This window comes from Dama dama, chromosome 2, assembly GCF_033118175.1.
Source record: "Dama dama isolate Ldn47 chromosome 2, ASM3311817v1, whole genome shotgun sequence".
In the NCBI taxonomy this organism is placed as follows: domain Eukaryota; kingdom Metazoa; phylum Chordata; class Mammalia; order Artiodactyla; family Cervidae; genus Dama; species Dama dama.
In genome coordinates, this window is record NC_083682.1 from 38,444,382 (window position 1) to 38,457,650 (window position 13,269).

Consider the following 13,269-nt stretch of genomic DNA (forward strand, 5'->3'; position numbering starts at 1 on the left):
CAAGTTGGAAACCATGGAACTCTTCAGTTTCCTCCTGTATAAACTGCTAAAGTGCCCACCCTCCCACCTGTCCCGAAGGGGTGCTATGAGAATCAGATGTGATAATGTCCACAGGAAGGAACTTGGTATATAAAAATGGTGATGCCAGTATAAAGGATGTGAGGCTCAGCTAGCAAAGTAGCTAGAGCAGAGGTCCCCGAACTTTTTGGCACCAGGGACCAGACAATTATTCCATGGACGGGGGAAGGCTGGTTTGGGGATGATTAGAGCATATTACATCTATTGTGCTCTTTTTTCTATTTTTATTATTACATTGTGATAATGCAGTAATGCAAGCAATAGGATGGGGAGTGGCTCTAAATAACAGATCTTTGCTCAGGTCCCAGTTGCTCAGTCCTGCTATACATCCTGGTTCCTAACAGGCCAGGGACCAATACCTATCTGTGGTCCAGGGGTTGGAGGCAAAAAGAAATTGGAGCTAAAAGTCAGTCTACTTTCAGTTGAGGATCACCCTTCTTCTTAACTTGAGAGGTCTCCCCAAGGGTTCCCCTTTATCAGGGGTCAGATGTGATAGGGCATTTTCAACGTGTAAGTGAAGAAGGCTCAGGATCAAGCCTTTGAGGCTTGTATCACCTAAGCAAAGCTCTTTATCACTTAATAGCTTTTTGGAAGAAGAGTATATTTTACAAACACATTTTTAAAAAAACATTATGATAGTATTTGGGCTTCCCAGGTGGTACAGTGGTAAAGAATCTGCCTGCAATGCAGGAGACACAGGCGACCTGGGTTCTATCCTTGGGTCAGAAAGATCCCCTGGAGAAGCGAAGGGCTATGCACTCCAGTATTCTTGTCTGGAATATTCCATAGACAGAGGAGCTTGGCTGGCTATAGTCCATAGGGTCACAAAGAGTCAGACATGACTGAGCAACTGAGCATGCACCCATGATGGCATTTAGTATGTAATAGAATGTTCATTTAATATTTGTCAGATCTATGGGAGTTCATGTTAGTCAAGTAGGAAAGAATCTGTCTAAAAGAATTAAGACATTCTGAGTCTTCAGGACAGAAGGGGTTCTTGGGGCCAAGGGTTCAGATGAATACAACTGAGAAGAGCCCTCGGAGTCTCAGCACCTTTAGACAAGTGGGCAAGGATGAGTCTTTCATTCATTCAGTAACTTTCCCCGGGAGCCACATTCTGTGTTAATCAGTGGAATGAAGACTTGCTAACACACAGTCCCTGCCCTCAGGGGATGCTTCAGAGGCTGTAGATGTTGCTTTCAGTCTCCTCAACTTTACTATCTGTGTGTACAGTGGCTTCCTGGGTAGCTCATATTTCTCCTTGTAAATAGCTTATTATTTCAGGCATTTAGGTTTTTCTCACTAACTGGACTTAGAGAGCAGACAGCCTCAGACATAAACAAACTGCCAAGTTTTCTTTCTGAAGGCTTGTTGCTGTTGTTCATTGCTAAGTTGTGTTCGACTCTTCACTACCCCATGGACAGCAGCACACCAGGCTTCCCTGTCTTTCGGTATCTCCCAGAGTTTGCCCAAACTTATGTCCATTCTGAAGGCTGGCCTTGCAGAAAAGAGGATAGTGTGGAAATCAGACGAAACCGTCATTCAAATTCCATTGTCATTGCTTATTATCTGTGTGATTTGGGGCAAATTATTGCATATCTGTGAGCCTTTATCCCAACAAGGTTTTGTTAGGGATCGGTGAAATCATCATGTGATTTCAGCACAATACTTGGCACTAAGCACAGAGTCAAAAATATTAAGCATTTTATTCCTAATTCTCCACACTTCCTGCTTCCCAGAGTTCTCTTTGCTGGAGAGCTTTTCCTCCAGAAGCCTTCCCACACCCCAGGCTGGGCTAATGACAGCCTCTCCTTTGTGTCCATGTGGTCCCCAGAATTTATCCTTTACACTTTTCATGTTTTTTTTTTTTTTCTTCTGCAAATAATCTGTTTATGTGTTGGTCTTCCCTCCAGAGGCTATACATACATTTGCTAAAGGCACACATGTTTTTTTGTCTAGTAGTTTCTGATGCTTAGTGGATGCTTAGGAAATGTCTATGGATTGGTTTTTGGCAAATAGGTTAATACACTATGTATGTATGTAACATGTATGTAAGAACTTCCCTTATCTAATGCTCCATGGGGCTCCCTCTGATTTCCCCTGCTGTTTGAGGGAGATCTTTCTAGATGGATGGGGCTTCCCTTGTGACTCAGCTGGTAAAGAATCCCCCTGCAATGTGGGAGACCTGAGTTCAATCCCTGGGCTGGGAAGATCTCCTGGAGAAGGGAAAGGCTACCTACTCCAGTATCCTGGCCTGGGGAATTCCATGGACTGTATAGCCCATGGGGTCTCAAAGAGTCAGACACGACTGAATGACTTTCACTTTTCACTTTTTGGATGGATGGGAGTAATTCCTCCACCTTAGACTTTTGGTTTGCACCCCACTCCACCCCCTGAGATCTGCAAGTAATGTTTGAATGTGAAAATGTTGCTTCTCCCAAATAAAACACTTGCATGAGTTTCTCCAGAGATTAGTTTAAGGGTGAATTTCTAAAAATATGTCCAGTTACAGAGTAACTTATGTTCCCACAGGGTTGGGGGGGCGGAGAGTCTTTAGTTAAGTAAGGTTAGAAAATGCTTTAATAGCATTTCTTTATTTGCTGTAGAACTTCTCAGAGCCTTTACTTGATTGTGAACCATTTTCTTTTTCATGGAGTGTTTCACAAATCTGGTATTAGGTGGAACACACATGTAGAAATATCACTTTGATAAAAGCTGGAATTGGTATGACTGAACTGAATCTCAAACTTCTGAAGGCTGCTTAAAGTTGAGTCCTCAAATGGTTGTCCTGTGGGTTATCTATTAGAGGTCTGGTTTTACATGTTTCCCCATGTACTATTTTTGCAGCATGTCTGCAAGTAGTGATCTCTCTCTCTCTCTCTCTCTCTATATATATATATATATTTAGTGAGGCTTTTCTGGTGTCTCAGATGGTGAAGAATCTGCCTGCAAGGCAGGAGACCCAGGTTCAATTCCTGGGTTGGGAAGATTCCCTGGAGAAGGGAATGGCTCCCACTCCAGTATTCTTGCCTGGAAAATTCCATGGACAGAGGATTCTGGCAGGCTACAGTCCACGGGATCGCAAAGAGTCGGACACAAGTGAGCTACTAACACCATTGTCACTATATATATATATAGTGATATATATATATATATAGTCACTATATATATATATAGTGATATATATATATATATAGTCACTATATATATATATATATGTATGTATATAGTGTGTTAATATCAAATAAGCAGTATTTAAGGGATGTACCAGAAAATAGCATGTTACTTTTGCTTTCCTACTATGCCCATACAGTTTATGGAATTCATTCATTTGACAGGTATCACCAGCCATACTCTATATCAGACAATAGGGATGCTTCTTAAGTGGGGTCTGGGGCAGTCCATGGCTCATCCGTTCTAGGTGATAGAAGGCCTGGGTTCACTCTAAGTGCCTTTGCAGAGAACATTCAGTACATGCACAGGCCTGTGGAGGGAGCCCCACACCCATCAGTCTGGCCGTTCCTTTTGTTACAACAAGGGAACACCTCTGTGTGGATTGTCAGTAGAGAAGAGCTGTCCTGAGCCCTCTCGGGTGACCCACACTGTGGGTCCTAGGAGACCCCATCTCCCACAGTCTGGCAGACGTGACACTCTGGTCCTTCATCCTGTGGGGGATGCCATGTTGTATGTGCTAAGTTGCTAAATATTTTGCATGTGACTGGAGGGAAAGTAAAAGCCAGGGTGTCCAGGGTGAAATTGAGAGTAGGGAAGAGGCCAGTGAGGCAGGCAGGGGCCAGACCCTATGAAACCTTGTAGGCCACGACAAGAATTTTGGATTTTATCTTAAGAACAACAGAAAGCCATTGAAAGGTTAAGAAAAGGGGAAAAACGACACGATCAGAAATGCTTTTTGAAAGGCTCACTCTTCCTAAAGTCTGGAATTTGTATGTGATGAGGGATGTATGTGCGTCCAGACAGTGGTAGGAGAAAAGGATTCCTAGGGCAGAGCTGGGCCCTGCTGAATCCCTAGGCTCTGGTGGGTGAGCTGGGGGTCAGCCTGGATGGGGGGCTCTGATGCCGGGGCAGAGGGAAAGTCTGTTTGCTGGCCACACTGCTTTTTATTTGAGGGGGTCCCTGAGCAAGAAGTTAGAGGATGAGATGGTTAGATAGCATCATGGCCTCAGTGGACGTGAATCTCAGCAAACTCTGGGAGATGGTGGTGGACAGAGGAGCCTGGCGTGCTGCAGTCCATGGGGTCAAAGAGTCAGACATGACTTAGCAACTGAACAATTGAGCAAGAAAAGTGTGGGTTCTGAGTTGGGTAGGCAGACAAGTCCAGTAAGGTGGGGAGATGCCTGAGAGGGCTCCAAAATTGAGAGGCAAAAGCCAGAGCCTGAAGAGTCAGTGAATCTAGACAGAGGGGGGGTCAGCGAAGACAGCAATGCCTGCAACAGGCATAGAGGTTTGGGGAGGCAGCCTCCATGTGGTTTCTGGGCCAGAAACCTGAATTTGACTGATCAGGGTTAAGGAAAGAAGTCTTCATCTTTTCCGGAAACCTTATCTTGTTGCACTTCTTTTGTTGGGGGAGGTGGAACGGGCGGAGCTCAACCAGGAAACAAAACCAGCAAACCCAATGGAGGCCAGGCTGACCGGAGCCGGGACTGAGGCTTGTCTCCGAGGGAAGGGCTGGGCTTTTATCGGGGGTCTGGGCGACTCCTAGTGAGGAAGGAAACTAAATGTTGGAGACTGCAAAATTTCTAGTTTAAGCTGTGGCGCTTTTGGAAACAAGGTGAGAGCTGCTCAGAGTTGAGAGCTGGCTCCTGTCCCCACCTCTGCGCGGACCTCAGAACCTCCCTGCAAGGCAGGCGCACTGAGGAACAGTCCCGTAAACGGAAGCCCTCAGGCAGTGAATATGGTGAAGATGTGGATCCTCCGCGGGGCTGGGACGGAGCTGGAGGGGAAGGCCACAGCCCATAGGGCAGGGTCACCGGACCAGAGGGCGCTGGGAAGCTTCTCAGAGGACCACGCAAGTAATTTGAGACTTTTAGTTTTTTTATTATTATTATTTTTTGTGTGTGTGAGAGGCAGGAGGAGGGCTGGATTTCAGGTGTAATACTGGAAGGGACTGAGTTGTTATTTGAGGTAGTAATAAAAAAGTGACATCATCAGTACCCTGGCATGGTGAAGAGTGTATATCGTGCTTGAATTCCACTTGAGTCCCTTGACAATAAGGATTTAGCAAATAAAGCCCTTCTCTTCTGCAGGGCTCTAAACATGAAGACAGGAAGGAAACCTAAGCATTAGCGAAATGCCCAGGTGAGCTGCGACTCTTTTTTCACTCTTCCTAAATCCACCAGGCAATTTCAGTTTGAAAATTCACAACAACCTATTCTACTTTCAGGACAACAGCTGCCACATTCACTTCTATTCCCAATCACGGATCTTGAAACAGTGAGTTAAACACTTCCCGTCCATCAAGAGTGAGCTTTGGAGTTGGTGGGGTCAGCTAGGTTGATCGCCTTTAGACTCCTGAGGATTGAACAAACTAAAATTGCTTGGTGAGATAGGAAAGAGCCTCTTCATAGGAGTATTGCTTCTGTGTGCTCTGCTCCACATATATGTTTTTTTCATAACAAAGCACTGAAACAAATAATAACAGAGGCATTTCTGTCTTTCCCTCTGCAGAAAGAATGCCTGAGGAGGCTACTGCACTAGTTAACATGATTGCATGCTGAATGCCCTAAATTCTCCACCACAAAAAACCTCAAGAAGATGGTTCAATTATTGGATAAGACTTTCTATAAAAAATCCTGGAGAGAGAGAAAACATAAAGGAGAAATTAGAGAGAAAAGATCACTCACAATATGTGTATGGAATGCAGCCTGAGGTGATGATTTCTTTCAGCATCTTAACTACTTTAGTTCTGTAGTTCTGGCGGGGAGGAGGAAGTGCAGGATAAATTCCTGCAGTGGAGCTTGGGAATCCTCCGTCTTCATGTTGCAAAGTGTTTAGACAATGTATGGACACTAGATGGCGCCCAAAATCTTAAAACATAGTCAACAGCGAGTTATTTTTTCTTCATAGGCACCTGCTGGTGCTAATGGTTAAGAATCCGCCTGCCAATGCAGGAGTGTGAGAGACCTGGGTTGGATCCCTGAGTGGGGAAAATCCCCCTAGTGGAGGGCATGGCAACCCACTCCAGTATCCTTGCCTGGAGAATCCCATGGACAGAGGAGCCTGGCAGGCTCCATGGGATCACAAAGAGTTAGACACGACTGAAGTGACTTAGCATGCACATATGACTACCTTGTCAGAAAATAGTCGATTATTGAAACTATAAAAATATCTGTTCGAACATTCCCCATTACTGATATCCTGTGAGGTGCTCCTTAAGTAATGGTTTGGTGGTCAAATACGTTTGGGAAAAGCAACGTATTTTATTTGTCTCTAAGGAGGTTCCCAATATGCACTGGTAAACAGTTTCTGAAAAGGTCTTCGATGAAGGAAACTGGTCATTAGGGAACCCTTTCTCTCAGGAGAAACCTAATACAATCCCACTCTTTCAGAGTCCCGTGAACTCACGTTGAGAAATGCTCATCCATTCTAAGACCTGCCCCAAAGAAGGAATTGCTCAAACTATTGAAAAGAGGCTTTCTCACAAAAAATATTACACATATTCTTGGGCTTCTGTGGTGGCTCAGACAGTGAAGAATCTGTCATCAATGAGGGAGAACTGGTTTCGATCCCTGGGTCGGGAATCCCCTGGAGAAAGGCATGGCAACCCACTCCAGTATTCTTGCCTGGAGAATCCCATGGACAGAGAACCATGGGGTTGCAAAGAGTCGGACACGACCGAGCGACTGAACTGAACTGAGAAGTTCCCTGGGTTGGGAAGATCCCCCAGAGGAGGGCATGGCTACCCACTCCAGTATTCTTGCGTGGAGAATCCCCACGGACAGAGGAGCCTGGCAGGCTACAGTCCATGGAGTCACAAAGAGTCAGACATGGCTGAGCGACTTTCACTATACTATATGACACATATTCTTAAGGTACAGTGGTTGGTAGTAAAAGTGTTAAGTACTTACAATGTTCAGTGCTTACATGCTCTGTTCTAAGTGTTTTCTCTCTCCTCTTTCCTCAGTATGCCACCTCTGTGTGTGTGTGTGTGCTCACACACATTAGAGACATTGATACACAGTTGGCCTTGGATTTGCAGCTGGTTGAATTATTGTTGTTTAGTTGCTCAGTCGTGTCCAATTCTTTGTGACCCCGTGGTTCTCTGTCCATGGGATTTCCCAGGCAAGAATACTGGAGCTGTTTGCCATTTCCTTCTCCAGGGGATCTTCCTGACCCAGGGATCAAACCCATGCCTCCTGCATTGGCAGGTGAATTCTTTACCGCTGAACCACAAGGGAAGCCCAGTTGGTTGAATGCATGGATGCAAAACCCGCTGATGCGGAGGGCCAACTGTCTTCAATGTACCATGCCATTTTATACAAGGGACTTGGGTTTAGCAGATTTTGCTGCTGACAGGTTGTCCTGGAACAAACCCTCCGTGGATATGGAAGACGGCTGTATCTGCTCTGGGCAGTGAGCATTTTGAGATCTATTGTTCTCACTCATCTTTGAGATCTCAATTCCTGGTATGGAACCTGACACATAGTAAGCCATTAATAAAACAAATTGTCTTAGAAGATTCTACAGTCTGTGTGGGGGAATAATTCAGGAAAATAGGAATGGATATTACATCCCTGATTAGCAAGGTAGTTGTCTATTATACAAGTTCCTTCTCGATGAAGATCAATTGAGAGCAGAGATCTGCCCTTCGGCTCTCTTCCCTGGGGATGCTATTTCTCCTCTCTGAACTTACTGTGTTATTTTTAGCATGACTTATTTGCAAATAAATCTTACATGACTTAGAAATCTATGCACTGAATTTTTATTTAGGGTTTTTGTTCTTTTGCTTTCCAGGAAGGTATAACTTGTTTTTACATGTCCGGTGGAAGCTGTAGATGCAAAATATTATCCTCCATATTCCATTGCTAATAATTCTGTCGCTTTTCTTTCCATATTGTAATAATGTGTGAGTTTCTCAAGCCTGTTTATTTCTTCCTTGTAGTGTTAAACAATGAAATTCCAATACTGAGCCTTTATACTAGCCAATTTATAGCCACAGTTTATATAAATTTTCACAAGCTGAAAAGAATTCCTTTTCCTTTCCAACTGTAAAAAATGAATGGTATTTTCATTGTTGAACTATCTTTGCAAATGTTTTACATGAAAAAGAATATGATATTTGAACTTCAGACATTGCTGTTATGTACTATGAATTGCAATCTCTAAGAAGACCATAATTCTGATTTGTTGCCATGCTTACTCTGTGGTCCTGGCAATAATATTTAAATGGATTCATCTACTCCTGGAAGCAGAAATACTTGGGAGTTTTCTTTGTTGAGCCATAACAAGGTTATCATCTCGTCCCCTTCCCCACCACGTGCCTAGAGATTAAATAAAACCCATAGCTTAGGCGATTTCTTATTTAAACAGAGTTAAAAAGTCAATAATATTATCTCTGTGCCTCAGTTTATTCATATTTCAAATGAACATCATAAGGCATAGGGTAGTTATAAGATTACATTAGCTACACCTGTGACTGACTCAAAAGCTCCATGTAAATAATAGTTCTGTATAGTTTTGTGTGGGCTTCCCTGCTAGCTCAGCTGGTAAAGAATCCGCCTGCAATGCAGAAGACCCCAGTTTGATTCCTGGGTTGGAAGATCCCCTGGAGAAGGGATAGGTTACCTGCTCCAGTATTCTTGGGCTTCCCTAGTGGCTCAGCTGGTAAAGAATCTGCCTGCAACACCTGGATTCGATCCCTGGGTTGGGAAGATCGTCTGGAGAAGGGAACAGCTACCCATTTCAGTATTCTGGCCTGGAGAATCCCATGGACTGTATAGTCCATAGGGCCCCAAAGAGTCGGACACGACTGAGGGACTTTCACTCACTCACTATGGTTCTGTGCGCTTCTGAATGTGCTGTTCGCACCAAGCAGTGTGTACAAAGAAGGTTGTATACACTGAGATCATCCTCAAGGTTTCGAAGAGAGACTGTGCCGTGAGCAGAAAGAACACTGGTTTGGGGTCAAGGGAACTGCTTTTGAGTCCCGCATCAGAGTCAGGAGCTGTGGGGCTATAGACGAATCATTTAGCCATTCTGAATCCTCTTTCCCTAATGTGGAAATGGAGAGAAATAATAACGTTGACCCCTAGAATCAATGCATGTTAAAGTGCTTTGTGTCTGGGAAAGTGCTTTGACAATGGGAAAGCTGATTGTACCGAAATGACAGCATGGTCCCCCAGTCTACAGATTTTCAGCCAGGATGAGGAAAATATGAAAGTATATCCTAGAAAGAATTTTAGAGTCAGTCTCCCACACTCTAGTGACTTTTCAAGGCATCACTATTTTCATTGAATACTTTTTCATCAATAAACAATTTTTGAGAGATGGCTATGTACCAGGTACTATGCTAAATGTTGAGGATACAAAATAAAAAATACAGAGTTTGCTTTCAGAGAGCTTTTGGTAACTTAGTAGAGAAAGAGAAACATGTAAATAAACATGGACAATGAGATGTTTAAGAGCTTATTAGAATTTTAAAGTTATATCTTGTCTAAATTAAAATTTTTTTAATTGGAGGATAATTACTATATGATGTTGTGTTAGTTTATGCCGTACATCAACATGAATCAACCATAGGTATACATATGTCCCATCTCTCTTGAGCCTCCCCCACACCCCATCCTACCCCTCTGGGTTGTCACAGAACACTTGGTTGAGCTCCCTGCGTCATATAGCAAATTCCCACTGGCTGTCTATTTTACATATGGTAATACATAGGTTTCAGTGCTACTCGCTTAATTTTTCCCACCCTCTGCTTCCCCTGCTGTGTCCACACATCTGTTCTCTATCTCTGTGTCTCTGTTCCTGCCTTGCAAATAGGTTCATCAGTACCAGTTTTCTATATTCCCGATATATGCATTAGTACATATTTGTCTTTCTCTTTTTGACTTCACTCTGTTTAACAGGCTTTAGGTTCATCCACCTCCCCAGGACTGACTCAAATTCATTCTTTTTAATGCCTGAGTAATATTCCACTGGGCTTCCTGCTTCCCTCGTAGCTGTCAGTAAAGAATCTGCCTGTAATGCAAGAGACCCAGATTTGATTCCTTGGTCAGTAAGATCCCCTGGAGAAGGAAATGGCTACCCACTCCACTATACTTGCCTGGGAAATCCCATGGACAGAGGAGTCTGGTGGGCTGCAGTCCATCAAGTTGCAAGAGTTGGGACAAGAGTTGGACATGACTTAGTGACTAAACCACCACCAATATTCCATTGTATATAGGTACCATAGCTTCTGTCAATGGACATCTGGGTTGCTTCCAGGTCTGGCTACTGTAAATAGTGCTGCAATGAACACTGGAGTACATGTCTTTTAAAACTGGTTTTCTCAGGGTATATGCACAGTAGTGGGTTGCCGAGTCACATGATAGATTTAGTCCTAGTTTTTAAGGAATCTCTACACTGTTAACAATGGCTCCATCAATTTACATTCCTACCAACAGCACAAGAGGGTTCCCTTTTCTCTGCATCCGGTCCAGCATTTATTATTTGTAGAGTTTTTGATGATGGCCCTTCTGACCAGTGTGAGGTGACATCTCATTGTAGTTTTGATTAACATTTCTCTAGTAATAAGTGATGCTGAACATCTTTTCATGTGTTTATCAGCTATCCGTATGTCTTCTTTGGAGAAATGTTAAGTTATATCTTATATGTGATTTAAGTATAGAAGAAGTAGGTGGGGGGGGGGGAGCAGTTGAAGGGGTGACGATAGGCGATAGAACAAGAGCCTGGCATGGGACCGTACCCTAATTCTTCCATACTCAATCCTTCTAGACATCTGATAGTTGATGAGTGAGCAGGAACCTCTGTGCGTGGGAGACCCACAGACATACAAAAGGGAGGGTCAAGCATGCAGACACTGGACACTGCTCAGGTCACCCGACTGCATCCTACAGGTAAATCACGCGTGCAGGGGGTGGGAGCTGCAGTGATGGTTAGCAAATATAAGGTCACCTGGAAAATTCTAGTTATATATCATAGCTATAAAGCAAAGATGAATTTTCCAAAGGGCACAATGAAAACCACAAACTAAATGCTTTATTTAGTTACGAATCATAACCATAGCCACAAAACTGGGCTCCTTATGTAACTCTCTGTTATTATTTGCATGGTTGCCAAAACCGCAGCATGGACATGAACAGTCCTAGTGGATTTAACCACTTATCACAGAATTTACCCCAAGGAGGTAGCTTGATGTAATAGAAAGAAGCAGCAATAGGTATTCAAAGAGAAGAAAGGGCTTGGAGAAGAGAGGAGTGGGGAAAGCAAGATGGAAGGAAGGATGGAAGGAAGGAAGGCAGGTAAGAGGAGGTAGGTGATGGATATTAAGACTGAATACTTAAATCCAAACTCTGACTCTCTAGTTAGGTGCACTTTTTTTTTTTTTTTGCCATGCTACATGGCTTGCAGGATTTTATTTCTGTGACCAGAGACTGAACTCATGCCCACTGCAGTGGAAGCACAGAATCTTAACCACTGGACCACCAGGGAAATCCCCGGTTAGGTGAACTTTGACAAGTTATTGAACCTCTCTGAACCATATTCTTTTCATCTGGACATGGTGATTTACCTTTCACAGTGATTGTGAGAATTAAAAATTACTTCTATAAAGTAGTTATTTTTCTAACATGGCTGGTACGTAAGTCCTTACTAGCTCATTGACAGTAATTTTTGTATTTAGGTAAATGGTGATGCTGCTACCACGTAGCAATATCACCAACTTGTATGTAGCACTATTTTACACACTATTCATTTTTAAAAAACTATTTGTATTTTTGGCTATGCTGAGTCTTTTCTCTAGTTGCGGCGAGTGGGGGCCACTCCCTAGCTGTGGTGTGTGGGCATCTCATTGCAGTGGCTTCTCTTGTTGTGGAGCATGGCCAGGGCACGTGGACTTCAGCAGTTGTGGCTCCTGGGCTCGAGAGCACAGGCTCAATAGGTGTGGCACACGGGCCTCATTGCTTTGTGACATGTGGGATCTTCCCAGAACAGGGATCGAACCCGTGTCTCCTGCACTGGCAGGCGGATTCTTTACCACTGAGCCACGGGGGAAGCCCCTACATTATTCTTAAACGGTTACATGCAACAAACTACATGCACCATGATGGATTTGGAAAGAAATTTAGCACTTTGAAAAATAAGTAATATACTGAAAAAAATGCATGCTTCTCAAATGTTCTGTTGGGTACAAATATGTCTCAGAAAATCTAAATGAAAACACTAGCACCTCTACCTGTATCTGAAGGAAGTAACAGGCTTCAAACCTGAACACCATTTAAATTGCGACATGCACCTAGAGCCATAATGCTTTCTTCCGTATTTCCTTTGGAATGAAGGTGCTTTTGGAGTTATAACCGGAAGGGACTTTCTCTCAGATGGTGTCAGACATGGCGGGAATAAAGATTAAGGAGCAATACTCACAGATAGGATCTGGTCTCCTCTCTGGAGCTCCCCGCTCAGGTCTGCTGGTCCACCAGCCAGAATGAAGGAGACAAAAATACCTTCTCCGTCTTCTCCGCCCACGATGTTGAAGCCCAGGCCAGTGGAGCCTTTATGCAGGACCACCTTGCGGGGCTCCCTGCAGAAGCAAGTGGAGAATCACATCATAGGGTGGCCCAGTCAAGATTTACATCGTTTTTACTTACTACCTATGAAAAGAGCTTCTCCAATTGTGATAAATTTGCATGTCAAAAAGATGCGAAAATCAGGGCAGATGTCTGAATGCCTCACTGTAACAAATGCCAATATACCATGCAAATTTATCCCTTAATTCCCAAACATTTCCTTAAACTAGCTTTACTTCCAATTTTCCTTTGTTTATAACATCTGTTCTTGTACTGAGCACTACTAGAGCAGTATTCAATAGGATGGATGTACCCAAAAAGAGGGAGAATTTGGGGGACAAGAGACTAGACTGAATAGGCCAGATGATGAACTATATTACATGACAGCCTGTGGGCTTGTTTTTTGTTTAATTAAAATTTACTCTGGAGGCAGCGGGGACTCACTGGA

General features: G+C 43.6%; 1 protein-coding gene across 17 annotated transcripts in view; it reads right to left on the minus strand.

The window, feature by feature from the left end:
• DLG2 (discs large MAGUK scaffold protein 2) overlaps positions 1-13,269 on the minus strand; it is a 2,226,746-nt gene that overhangs the window by 403,826 nt on the left and 1,809,651 nt on the right. For all 17 annotated transcript variants that reach the window (XM_061119788.1, XM_061119779.1, XM_061119776.1 and 14 more), the window contains one exon: positions 12,679-12,835. In XM_061119788.1, the coding sequence (XP_060975771.1) occupies positions 12,679-12,835 (157 nt within the window). The remainder of the gene's footprint in view (positions 1-12,678; positions 12,836-13,269) is intronic.